This window comes from Microcaecilia unicolor, chromosome 6 (assembly GCF_901765095.1).
Source record: "Microcaecilia unicolor chromosome 6, aMicUni1.1, whole genome shotgun sequence".
Classification (NCBI taxonomy): domain Eukaryota; kingdom Metazoa; phylum Chordata; class Amphibia; order Gymnophiona; family Siphonopidae; genus Microcaecilia; species Microcaecilia unicolor.
The window spans coordinates 25,412,992-25,426,912 of NC_044036.1; the positions used below are offsets into that span (position 1 = coordinate 25,412,992).

The 13,921-nt window shown below is 43.7% G+C and overlaps 1 protein-coding gene across 1 annotated transcript in view; it reads right to left on the reverse strand.

Moving 5' to 3' along the window:
- Positions 1-687: 687 nt before the first annotated feature.
- Positions 688-13,921, reverse strand: part of LOC115471964 (calreticulin-like) — a 76,616-nt gene continuing 63,382 nt past the window's right edge. Inside the window, exons 6-9 of the mRNA XM_030205959.1 lie at positions 8,537-8,650; positions 8,050-8,193; positions 4,300-4,392; positions 688-1,800 (exon numbers count right to left, since the gene is read on the reverse strand). Of these exons, the coding sequence (XP_030061819.1) occupies positions 1,513-1,800; positions 4,300-4,392; positions 8,050-8,193; positions 8,537-8,650 (639 nt within the window). The 3' untranslated portion in view covers positions 688-1,512. The remainder of the gene's footprint in view (positions 1,801-4,299; positions 4,393-8,049; positions 8,194-8,536; positions 8,651-13,921) is intronic.

The following is a 13,921-nucleotide window of genomic DNA, read 5'->3' on the forward strand; positions in this document are numbered from 1 at the left end:
TATTGAGATGGGGGGCACAGAATGATAGCTGGGGAGAGGAAGAGAAAGAATGAGAGGTAGGGGTATTGCATGCAAAAGAAGCCTTTGGTGGCAGAATTAATGGTGTTGCTGGGAGATAGAGGGAGAGAGAACTACAGTTGGAGTAAGAGATGGAACTGGGGAGGCTGGAGCCGGAGGAGGGAAAGACAGAAGTGAATTTCAGGACTTATGATGGGGAATTTTTTTGCACAAAAATGCAGAATTTTGTATAATTTTAACAACATTGTGCACAGAGTTTTCAAAAGTTTTGTACAGAACACCCCCAAGAGTACTCTTTCCAAACCAACAGAGTCTGTCCAATGAAACTGCTCCACCCCTCTTTTGTCCAGCTCAGACAGACAAAATAGATACACACACACACACACACACACACACACACACACACACACACACACACACACACACACACACACACACACACACACAACACAAATACATGCAGAAGGGTTAGAAACAATTCTATGAGCCATACTTCACATGCTTTTGCCATTTGCTATTCTAGTACTTTGGAGATGGTGATTAGGTTTGTTTAAAAAAGAATGATGCACTAATATATTCTTACATGTTATAGGCAAAACAGGACAATTAGTACCCAAAATGGGGGGGAAAAAAGATGTTTAATACATCCCAAAACTACAGTGGTGCATTTTTTTGCTTTTTGTTTTATTTGATTGTACATGTACATTTATTTTCTAGATGTTGTGCATGACATATTGCATGCCCCACTATTATTGTACAAAAAATATATATAAAAAAGACAAACTACAATTGTTTGTGAATGTACAGCAGTGCAATTCTTCACATTAGAAACTGACTCTCTTGAGCAGGTCTAATCCTCAAAATAAAAAAAAGGTCTCTACAAACATTTATTAGACATAATTTCTAAACAAAGGGGCCTTCAGAAGTTTAGCAGCTACTTGTTCTCCCCAACAATGTATGTGCCCTGTGGATAACAGGTTTCCAGGAACAGACTGCATTATAAACAACACACATCAATAACACATCTGATGGAATCTTCATTGAAAATAAGGGGAACCCCCCCAAAAAAACTGTTTGCAGAGTACAAGAGCAGCAAGGTTTTTATGTAGGCATTGCCTCTTATTTACACATTTATTCTGTGCATGTTTTCAGCTCATGTTTGTTTTGTGAGATACCCAAGCATTTTAAAATCCCCAGGTCTGCATCTCACACCTCTTTGGAAAGAAAACCAAGAAGTGAAGTGTTGGTAATAGATTGTAAATACAAAGCTGTCCTAAAGCTCAAGCTACTCTTAACACAATGGACCAAACGTACTAAATGTTTTCCCCATAACCCTTCAGTGCAGTAAGCCCTTGGGGATGAATGATTTGTGCCAATTCCTCTGAATCCTGAACAGGTGCTCCATCAGACTGCACAGCTGAGTGCTCTAGAGACATAATATACCCACTGAAAACTACATGGGAAGCTGTGGGTGTCATTGCTCCTTTACTTGCATTACAACTCATCTTTAAGTGTGGACTCGTCTCCTTCCTCTCCAGCTTCCTCATATGTATGTTCCTCATCAGCACCTTCCTCGTGCTCTTCCTCATCAGCACCTTCCTCATGCTCTTCCTCATCAGCACCTTCCTCGTGCTCTTCCTCTTTCCCTTCTTCTTTTTCTTGTTCTGTAGTTTCATCTTCATTCTTTTCATCTTTCTCTTTAGTCTTTGTTTTTTTCTCCTCTGCTTCCTGTTTCTTCTTTTCGTCCTCATCTTGTTTTTCTTTCATTTTCTGTTCTCCATCCTAACACATATTAAAATGGAAATCTTAAAAATTGAATGTCATGAACCAAAAGAAGTAATGCAAACTGCTGCAGTGCGTTTTCATGAGACAGCTAATTCAGGTTAATATTTAGAACTAAATTTTAAATCATACTTTTCAAGGTGTCTTGAAAAAGATCATACACTAAGCAGTACGTCTAGTTTGAGTTTGCAGGTAATTTTCAATCAATTAAAAATCAGCATGCTAGAGCAAACTCCATGGATACTTTATATTTTGATTACTGGTGCAAACCCCATGGGAAAAAATGCACACAGGGTCTTGCTTTGATTCTTGCCCCCGGAATAAGTACCTGAAGACATTTGGTCTGCCTTGTAAGCATGTAATTTTTCCATCAGAAACAATGAACATGGATTTCATTATACCAAACCATGGGGTCCTCTTACTAAGCTGAAGTAGAAAGTGGCCTTAGTGCGCACTTACGCTGGTTTTTCCTGCTCGCTAAGGCTATTTTTACTGCAGCCGGAAAATGGCTGATTTTCCATATTCCCTATTAATGGCCAGGCGTTAATATTGCCATTAGCGTGTGGCCAGTAAAAAAGAAAATAGCGCATACCTGTTAAGTAGGTATTCAAGACTCACATGTTAACCCTGCACTAATGATTTAGTGCACAAATGTCTCCACCCCCATCCACGCAAAATTAAAAACAATGTTTGTGCGTGATTAGCACATGCCGATGTCAATATACCACAGGATACCTGAGTGTGTCCCACAGTGAGCCATTTTAAGCTGCAGTATGTGTGCTCTAGTGCTTAGCAAAAGGACCCTCACATGCCTTGTTCAATACTTCACCTTCTAACTTTTGTGGATGCAAGTAGACATCTTGTTGAACAACAGACATACTTTTACCCACACAAAGGTTAGGCAATAATCCAAAAGAAAATACCGTTTTCCCCATGGGTTTCTCCTTTCAACTCTGCAATATGATTTTGGCCTGCACCAGTTGACAGGTCTGTCCAGTAACCAAACTTCTCCTAATACCACTGACTTTCACCCTCTCTGCATCATAAGAAAAGCAAGGACTGGCACAGCCATGGCAGTGACTGACAGGTGCCAGGGACAAATAGGGCTTTTTACTTTACACAGACCGGCTTTTCTGATTGGGTCCTGATAGTTCTCACTTGCTCCTTTGGGCTCCTAGCTTAGTCAGAACCAGTAGCTCTCTTTCACAAGTACCTGGGGAATTTCCCCCTATTTTATACCTCTTTTAGCTCACCTGTCCAGTCTTCATAGTGATAGTCTTTGAATGGAAGAAATATGATCCACAGCTAGAGTTACTGGAGACTACTGCTAAGGGTGCCATTTTCTGGACAGCCCCGGACTGGGCAGGAGCGACTGCCTAAAGACTCCCTGAACTACCAATGTTTAAGATGGTAGGCCATTTAGGGAGTCTAGGGACATGTGGCAAGTGCTTTGCTTGCTGCACATCCATTTCTTATTTTAAAAAAAACCCTTGTCTTTTATCCACTGCGTTAAAAGGGGGCCTCGGTGCGCATCAAAAACATGCGCCAATGCCAGTGCAGACCCCCTTTTGCCACAGCTTCGTAAAAGGACCCCTCAGTGTGGTAAGGCTCCTGGACCAGATGGGTTTAGGATTGAATTCTATAAGATGTTGATAACTGAAGTTGTTCCCCCACTTACATCTATGTTTAATGAAATAGTGCCTGAAGGGGTGTTGCCTAAGTCATTGCGGCTAGCCCAAATTATAATTCTTCTAAAACCAGGCTGAGATCTGTATCCACTACTAGAAACAAATAATCACTCAGATAGCAATTACACTGAACACGTTTGACTAGGGATATGACACTGGAGGAGTGGAGGGTTGGGGCTTGGACCTTTTGAGGGGTAGGAGGGTGGGCAGGGCTTGAGCCAGAGGGGTGGAGTCTGGAGCCAGGGGTGTGAGTAAGGCCTTTGCAGCGTAGGCAGTAAGCTGGGGGGGGTCTGCTCTGCCAGCCCGGGAGCATCAGGCTGCAATAATATAACCCCAATTTTCAGCTAGGGTTATTTTACAATGTTTTTTTGGCTCTTATGCAACTTGTGGAGTATCACCACAAGTGACGTTATGCTATTTACATAGTAATGAAATTAAAACTTTAATTCTGCATGTTTTGCATATCATTACTCTGTAAGCCATGGTGACTTAAATATCACCTCGGTATTTTGTCAAGTTGTGTTAAGGCCCTTTAAGTTGCATTAAGGGATAAATAAAGCGACTTAAAGCCCCTAACGCAGTTTGTTATCTTCCCCTCTAACTCACACACTGATTGGAAAACAGTTATTAGCAAACACTAGTTATTTTTACTACAATAAAAACAAAAGTAGACAACAGAATTTTTCTACAAACATTGAGCCAGCCTAGCCAGGCACTGACCTGCCTCCACTTCATGTCATGTCTGAGAAAAAGTCTAATGTAGAAATTATGTGGGACATGGATCTTTACTGAGTAATATGGGTCTGCTTACCTTTGTTACTCCCCAGGTTTCATTTCCAAACTCTTCAGCAAATTGCTCATCATTAGTAATGAGGAAATTATCAAAGACAGTGCCGGATTTCACCTGTAGAAATGTATGTGAGCATTACTGAAATAATCTGTTTGTATATGGCTTATTTGAGTCTACCTAAAAAAAACCCTGAAGGTCATTTTTTCCCACATATTAAGTAAACCTATGAACTTTGCTAAAATAGTTCTGCTTTTTCATCTGATTCCAGCTGAGTAGCAAGCAACAATTTTACAACATATCCTTTGGCATATAAAACTGGTATTCTACTTGTGCATCCGTAGAAATGAGTTACTCCTATTCAATTTTATTATCTTAAACTTAATATAAAAACATGGGTCATTCATCTCAAACAAAATCCTCTTACTTTCCATCACAGACTGAAAAGGAACAGAAGGGCACACTTCCCTGTAATTTATCCAGTTGCAAACTATGCCAAAATATTTCACAGGACCCCAAAGTCATCCACAAAGGAAAGATATTCAACATAAAGGGATCTTTCACTTGCTCATCTTCCAATGTGGTATATATCATTCAGTGTAAAAAATGTAACGAAGGATGCTATATTGGAGAAACAGGCCAGATGCTTAAGACAAGATTCAATTTACATAGACATCATATGAACAATACTGGTGCCAGCAGGGTTCCCACGCCTGTTGGTCAACATTTTACAGAACCAGGACACTGTACCAGTGATTTCACAGTGAGAATACTGAAAGGTAACTTTAAAACCATACAAGAACGTAAGACCTTTGAAGTCAGAATGATTGAATATTTTAACACCCAACAGAAAGGACTTAACAAGGATCTGGGGTTCCTAGCCCATTATAAACCATAAAGCTGTATGTCTCTGTTGATCACCCCACCCCTCACCTATCCACACCCATCCTGTTAGAATATCAATGATATGCTTTGATGTCCCCATGCATACCTCCGACCCACCCCCATCCTCCCACCCTGTCAGACTGTCATAGTAATGCTTGAATGTTTTCACTTATATACACTGTCAGCTAGCACATTTGCTTATTTCCGATCTGACGAAGAAGGGCAACCTTCGAAAGCTAATCAAGAAATGTATTAAGTTATGTCCAATAAAAAAGGTATCATCTTATTTTCTTTTCCATGTTTTATTTTGTTTGATTTCTATTGATAACCTTTCCAGATTACTAAGCACCGCTAGTGGCTGTCCATTCACTTTTAATGGGCCATGTCGGCACTAGCGCATGGACAGCCATTAGCACTGCTTTGTAAACAGATCCCTTAATACACTATTATTAAGGCAACAATGTGATCAGTGTGATTCCTTATCTGGACAAGGAAAACTGAGGGCAAGGTGCGGAGCAATTACCATCAATCAATCCCCACAGACCTCAGTTCTACAAAAGTTTATGAGTAGTTCATAAAGATTGGCACAAACGACTGTTTCACAGCAAATTCTCACATCAAGGTGCTGAATGTGCTACAGCTACAAGCCATCATGATTTTTGGGTGAAACAAAGCATTTTGAACCTGGATCTCTGATGCAGTGACTTCATGAAACTCGGCGTTACGTCTGGTCCACAGGGGAATAAATGGACTGTAATAATATCAGTGCTTGGAGATACAGTGAGTATACTTTTGTTCTCGTGTGATACAGATGACTGCTACAGTGTCACACCAGTACAATATTTAAGAATGAATTATTTAAAAGGTTTCTGATATTGATATATGTCAAAAAATTGAAAAGTTGTGAGAAAGTAATTGCACAGAAAGCAGAGGGACCTATAATTGAAAAAAATATTGGCTGATAAAAGACAGCTTTAATGTTTTTTGCTGCAGTGGGCAATTGGCTTCTTGTGATGATCCTCATGTCACATTATTATTTAGTTAATGCATTAGCAATGTTCATATTAGGAAAATTTTAGGTTCAACGTGTTCTATTAATCAGTAGAATTTTATGGTTTATAATTGTTATGATCGTGGTCAGAACCCCTCTCAAACTTACCTTGTGCCTGGGGGTCAGCTTTTTAGCTGGCTTCTGTTCTGTTTTTCTGTCCTGTTTGAGCTAGCTCTCTCTCTCTCTCTCTCTCTCTGTGCCGGCTGCTGCCAGCATGGGGTTAATTGTCTCACTTCACTGCAGCTGTGGGTGTAGTCTGAGTTGCTCTAACTCTCTTTGGGTGTACTGGCTTCAAGTGCTTCACGGTGTTGCATTGGTGTGGGTTGGGCCTCTATGGGTTTCAGTGTGCTCTCTGGGTCAGTGTGCTGTTGCCTGGGTCTAGGGAGTGTGACATCATCAGGGAGGGCCTTGATAGGAAGTGGTGTTCTTTTCTTCAGGGCCTTCGCAACGTTTGCTTCTGGCTACTTGCTTTAGGTCCAGGTTAGTTTAGTGCAGTGTGCACTTGTGTTTTTGACTTCCCTGTTTTTCCCTTTTGCTACGGTGAGTAGCACTGCTGTTGGTGCAGTGCTGGAGTTTGGTGCTGGGAGCACCCTTGTTAGTAAGTGCTTAGGAAGCACCTTTTGTTGTTTGGGTATTTGGCTTTCCTGCCTGTTTCCTTGTGTCTTCCCCGCTTTTCCTCGTGACCTGTGTTTAGCTGCTATAGCTTGGTGCTTAGGAAGCACCGGGGTGAGTACCCATGTTTAGCTGCTGCAGCTTGGTGCTTAGGAAGCACCAGTGTTAGGTCTGGATTTTGTCTTCCCTGCACTTCTGTTAGTGTAGGGCGTAGGGGCACCCCTGTTAGTTTCTGTTGGGAGCACTGCTATTAGTGGAGGGCTTAGGAGCTCTTCGTTTGGTGCCGGGCTTAGGAACACTTTTGGTCAGTTTAGGAGTTAGGCGCACTTCAGCTACAGCTTGTTCTAGTCCTGGTCCCTGTGTCGTCCAGTAAGTCCTGCCGGCTACTCGAACCCAGGAGCTCAACTCCTGGGGGGCTTAGTAGCTAAGTGCAGGTGAAGCTGTGTGGACCAGTCCAGTGTGCTCCAGTCCAGTGTTCCAGTCCTGTGTCCTCCAGTCCGGGGATTCCAGTCCAGTGTTCCAGTCCGGTGTTCCAGTCCTGTGTCCTCCAGTCCGGGGGATTCCAGTCCAGTGTTCCAGTCCAGTGTGCCGGTCCGGGGTTCCAGTCCTGTGTCCTCCAGTCCACGGAATTCCAGTCCGTGTGTTCCGGCTCGCTGGGTGGTGCCTGCAGTTCCTGCCGGTGTCGGTGTGCTTGTCCAGCGTCGGTTGGTGGGTTTTGCCTGCTGCTGTCGCTCCTCGTCAGCAGCCCAAGGGCTCACGTTTGCTCCAGAGCCCGGCCCCGCGGGCTCTGAACCTGAGAACCTGACAATAATGGGTTAGAAAACCCAGATCTTTGTTAAGTCCTGTCTGGTGGATGTCAAAATAATTAATCATTCTGACTTCAAAGGTCTCACGTTCCTGGATTGTCTTAAAGTTTCTTTTAGTATTCTCTCTACTTTCAGAGATGGGAAAGTGGTAGAACTAGAGGATATACATTGAGGTTGCAGGGTGGTAGATTTAGGAGTAGCAACAAGAAATACTTTTTCATGAAGAGGGTAGTTGATGTCTGGAATACTCTCCCAGTGGAGGTGATGGAACAACGGTGATGGAATTTAAAAAAAGAGAGGATCTCTATACAGAAAGAAGATGGAAAAAGTGCAACTCTGGCCACCTTGTTAGATAGACTGGATGGAACATACAGGCCGTTATCTGTGGTCATTTATTATGTTACTATGTATGTTACATACTTGCCAGAGATCAAGGCCAATGACACCAATGTTGTCAAATCTATAAACGTTGGCTTCTGCAATATATTCAGGATTGTCAATCTCTGGGTGAATCCAGGGACCCTTGAAGTTGGGGTTGTCAATCACCGTTGGTTTCCATTCACCCTAAACACAGGACAAAATGTTATAATTTAAATAATCCAACTTATATTAGTATGTAAACATTGACTGAAGATCTATATATAGTACAATCTGCCAAATTTTCACTAAAACACAGTTGTAATATAATCAGTTAGTTCCATCATGAGGCTTTGGACTGTAAAGACGTTTAAAGTGTTTGGCTGAAATCTGTTCACGTTGTAGAGCTGGAAACACCAAGTATCATCCAACAAAGTTTCAATTTAACAAATTTACAGTCAAATTGGAAAAAAATTATCCAGAAGTTAGATCAAGGAGAAAGTTTTCTTTATGCCCATTTTAGAACCACTGAATTTTTCAAGTAATATACCTTATAGTTAGAGTTTACAATCATGGGTGACTCCCATTCACCATCCATTTCATCATCCCAGTCATCTGGCTTTTTGGCCTCTGGATCAGGAATAAGTTCTGCATCTTCCCAGTCCTATAACAGGATTAGATCAGGAGAACTTGTTAACACATTTTAAATGTACATTAGAGCTAATGACTCACTTTTCCTAATAACATGAGTGGCAGCGTGTCACAAGGAAATGCCGTACTGATATGCATCCTGAAACACAGTTAATATCGCTATATGCTTCTGTGGCAGTGTGGCTTCACGGCCAGGGTTGGAAAGCTCATGAATACAACCACACACAATGGTTGTAAGTAATGAGGCAGCCATGGCATAATTATATATATAAGAAATGATATTAAAAGCTTGAAGTTAGAATTCTAGCTTTTTACTTTGCAACTAAAGTGAAGGTATGCCAGATGGTTCAGATTATATTGAACTCTAGCGTTTGCCGGGCTGGGTTAGAAAGGTCAGAGACAGGAATTTCTTTCACCCTGGTGAATGATGAAAGCTAGCTCAACAGCTGTATATTATTAGGCATACTGAATAGTTTTGTAAGCAGGCAGTTTGTTTAGGATTAAATAGAAAAATGCTTAGATAGAAAATACTATTTAGAGAGAGAGAGGCAATAGATTAGTATTTACAAGTTTTTGATATTTAGAATATGTCTTATAAGAAATACTGATTCTGTGTAGTTAAATGTAGAATACCTTTTTAAATCTAATGTTACTCTCTGCTGTATTTTCTAAGCAAAGACTGTAGTGAAGAGGCCAACATGTGGTTTGACTTAGCCATAGTTCTGGCTGGTTCAATGTATAAGCTGATAGGTGAAGAGGTCAGAACTAGTCAGCTCTCTTCTCCTTGATTAATTATAGGTAAAATGTAGAAATGGTCTTGAAAGTGATAACCTGATATGTATGCTATTAAGTAAGACTGACTTTTGACCCCTTTAATGAATGCCAGAGTTTAGTTAGCAGTTAGTATGAACCAGACTAGGAATATGAGAATAACCAATCTCACTAGGGCCTCTTGGTCTCTAAGGGAACCCAGTTTAAGCTATAGATGAGACATTAATCATAAGGAAAATATAAGAATTCTGGAGACCAAATGTCTGGCTTGAGGGGCCCCAGGTTAGAGGTCAGTTTAGGATGTCTGGAACCTATGTAACTGATATTTTTAAAGTAATGATTGGTTGAGGCAAAGTGACCAATCTATTCCTTAACCAATTGGAGAGTAAGGGGGCTGGGCTAGGCTAGGCTGGATAGAACTGTATTTAAGTAGGAGCAGAAGCAGTTTACGTCAGAAGGAGCTCAGAAGAAAGAGAAGGACAGAAGGAACAGACAGAAGAAGGAGAAGACAGCATAAGAAGAGAAGCAGCTGAGACAAAGACACAGAGAGCTGAGAGAAAGACACAAAGAGAAGAAGAGACTTAATGCTGATGTCCTGCTTTGTTTGCTGGCAAATAAAGAAGATTACTTTCTCATTCTGGTGTGTGCTGTCTGACTCCTGAAGCATCACAAATTCCTATCTCAATTCCTGCAACAATTCTTGGTGGCAGCGGTGGGATGAATCCTGCATTAATCCCAGCACCCAACTGACTGGAGAACATTCGCCGGGTATGTATTCTGTATTCTGTATTGTAATTCTAGCTAGAAAATTGTAAATCAGCCCCTCAAACAAATTGAGGAAGGAGAGCCTGATCAACTCTCAGCGAAGGCCCTAGTACCTTCTAGTCGCGGGGACTAGAAGCGAAAACGCTTGAGCTTATCTGTATTTGAGAAATCTGAAATTGTTGGGTGGGATTTTCTGTATGGAATGTGTGATGCGTGAATGATTATTGAGTGCAGACTTCTTATAGCTGCATTTCCAATTAACGCGAGTTCAATTGGTCAGCAACGGAAGGAAGCGATTGCTGTCTGTCTACCTAGTGTCTCGAGAGTGCAGACCCCTTACTGCACTTTCAAAAATTCCCTCCCTTTTTGTGTGTTGTAACTGTAAGCATTATGGGTGGGACATCATCTAGACAAATTGATACCCCCCTAGATTGTATGCTTAAGAACTTTAAAAAAGGCTTTTTAATTAATGACTATGGACAGACTTTAAGCTCAAGTACTCTAAGAACCTTGTGTGAAGTTGAGTGGCCATCTATGGGAGTGGGGTGGCCCCCTAGTGGCAGCTTAGATATTGAAGTAATCCGGAAGGTCTACAGCATAGTTGTAGGAGAACCAGAATATTCTGAACAACTCCCTTATATAGATTCCTGGGACAGCCTTGTGACTGACCCTCCCTCGTGGTTGAAAACTTATATGGGATCCCCAGTAAAATTCATGTTAGGCCGTGTTCAAAGAAAGATTAGAAAATCTAAATTAGAAGAGGGAAAGAGCCCTAGGAAGCCTACCACCCAATCGGTGGCTTCCGCCCCTACCCTGTCTGAGAAACCCATACTCTCTGATGACCCCTCAGACCTTGAGCCACCACCTTATGGCCCATTGTTGGGGTTCCGTGCTACCCCCAGAGATCCACGCCGTCCAGCCCAAGCTTCTCCAGCACAGGCTTCTCCGGATAGTTCTTCCCCTCCTGTGCAAAACCTGCCACATCCTAGGTTGGACTTTTCACCCAGTCTCTACTCTCCTCTGCCACATCCTCTCCTGTTAACCTCTGAAGACCCGCTTTGGGTTCCACTCCCTGACTCCTCAACTCCTGACAGCCCAGCCTCTCCCTCTAATAACCCTACCCACTCATCAGGGGCCCGGCATCCCTTTCAATGGACTGACTCACCTGTGACCACCTCTCAGTCTATGAGTACCCCTCCCCATCCCTCAGGGGTTCAACATACCTCCACTGAATGGGTTAGACCTGCTGCAATCACCTTTGAGCATGATAGGAGGGTAGCTCCTAGCTCTACCTCAGGTTCCATTCCCACCTCCTCGAGAGTTCTGCCCCTCCGTCAGGTAACTACCACTCGACCGGATCCTAATAATCAGGGTCAGGTTATACAGGCACAGGCCTATCAGTATGTACCCTTCACAACCACCGATCTCCTGAATTGGAAGACGCATTACCCCTCTTATACTGAAAAGCCTCAGGCAGTGGTGGACCTAGTGGCTAGCATTATGGCCACCCATAACCCAACCTGGACTGATTGTCAACAACTTCTCCTGACCCTCTTCACAACTGAGGAGAGGCGGAAGATTTTGCAAAATGCTGAGGCCATCACGCGAGAGCGTGTCCCCGGGGGGACACAGGATCCAGAGGGATGGGTTAGAGCTCGGTTTCCTCGCGCAGCTCCAGCTTGGGATCCAAATGATGGGCAGCACTATGAACTGTTGTCTGGCTATTGCCGGGACTTGCTGGAAGGTATGAGGAAAGGCATAAAGAGGCCCATTAATCTGGCAAAGGTCTCTGAAATTCTCCAAGGGGCAACTGAATCCCCTGGGGCCTTTCTAGAGCGACTAATTGAAGCCTACAGAACATACACTCCATTTGACCCTGAAGCCCAAGAAAACCAGAGAATGGTGAATAGTGCATTGGTGGCCCAGAGTATGCCAGATATCCGGAAAAAGTTGCAGCGTCAGGAGGGATTCGCAGGGATGAATACCACCCAGCTAATTGAGATCGCAACCAAGGTTTTCATTAATAGAGATCAGGAGGTGCGCTGAGAGGCTGACCGGAAGATGCAGAAGAAGGCCGACCTTTTAGCGGCAGCCATTACTAATTCCACCCTTAACCGAGGTCGACCTCTAGCTAATGGGAAGCCAAAGTGGGACCCCGGACCACCAGCCAGGCCCCGAGATTCCTTCAATCAATCCCGGCCAAGGGGGGAGAATCCCAGACCAAGATTGGAGAGGGACCAGTGTGCCTACTGTAAGGAAAGAGGGCACTGGAAAGATGAATGCCCCCAGAGGCGCCAGGGACTGAGAAGGGGACCAGGAGATCGAGGAAGCCGAGGCCGAGTTCGAGAGGGAAGATATGAGCCTCCTGAATCTGACATCATCGGGATAGCCGAGATGGCAGAATGGGACGAATAGGACAGACCGGGTTCCTACAAACTGGGCTCCCAGGAACCTATGGTCAAGTTAACTATAGGGAGCCGCTCAATTCCATTCATGATTGATACAGGAGCTGAACATTCTGTTGTGACGGAGCGATTAGCGCCTGTGTCTGGAAAAACTGTCCGAGTGGTGGGAGCCACGGGGGTGCAGAACCGGAGGCCCTTCCTGACAACCCGTAGATGCCAATTAGGCTCACACATAGTCACTCATGAATTCCTGTATATGCCAGACTGTCCAATCCCTTTGTTAGGTCGAGACCTGCTGTCCAAGCTTAGGGCCCAAATTTCCTTTGACTCTGATGGCCAGACTTCAGTCTCCTTTCGGCCCCCAGCATCCAGCCCTAAGGGTATATTGAGTTTCTGTTGCCCTCTTGAAGAAGAATGGCGGCTGCATCAGTCGCAGGGCCAAGTTGACCTACCCCTGGCAGACAGCTTTCAGGTCAGTGGGGTATGGGCAGAAGATAATCCCCCAGGGTTGGCCCGAAATATTCCTCCTGTACATGTAGACTTACTTCCAAATGCCCGGCCAATCCATCTTCGCCAATACCCAATTCCCAGAAAGGCTCTGGAAGGGATTCAAGCACATTTGAATCGTCTGTTATCCCATGGAATTATTCGTCCTTGCCAGTCTCCATGGAATACGCCACTATTGCCAGTTCAGAAGCCAGGGACTGAGGATTACCGGCCAGTCCAAGACTTACGAGTGGTCAACAAATCCACTATCTCATTACACCCTGTAGTGCCTAATCCATATGTCCTGCTAGGATTGATACCTTCTGGAGCTACCCATTTCACGACACTAGACCTAAAAGATGCCTTCTTTTGTATTCGGGTGGCCCCAGCTAGTCAACTGCTTTTCGCCTTTCAATGGGAAAACCCAGTAACAGGAAGGAAGCTTCAGTATACATGGACCCGCCTGCCACAGGGGTTCAAGAATTCCCCCACTATTTTTGGGACTGCCCTAGGACAAGATCTTAAGACTTTTAAATCTGAGCCTTCCAGGCGAGTTTTACTCCAGTATGTAGATGACCTCCTGATTGCAGCAGTGACCCAGGAAGAGTGTTTTGAGGCTACTAGAGAATTGCTGGAGCTACTCTTGGATGCAGGCTATAAGGTCTCACGCTCAAAGGCCCAACTTTGTCAGTCAGAAGTGAAGTATCTGGGCTTTTGCATTTCCCAGGGAAGTCGGAGACTGGATGCTAGTAGGAAGCAAGCGGTAGCTGCAATTCCCCAACCCAAGTCCAGAAGAGAAGTTAGGGAATTCCTGGGAGCAGCTGGATTCTGCAGAATTTGGATTCCAAATTTTGCAT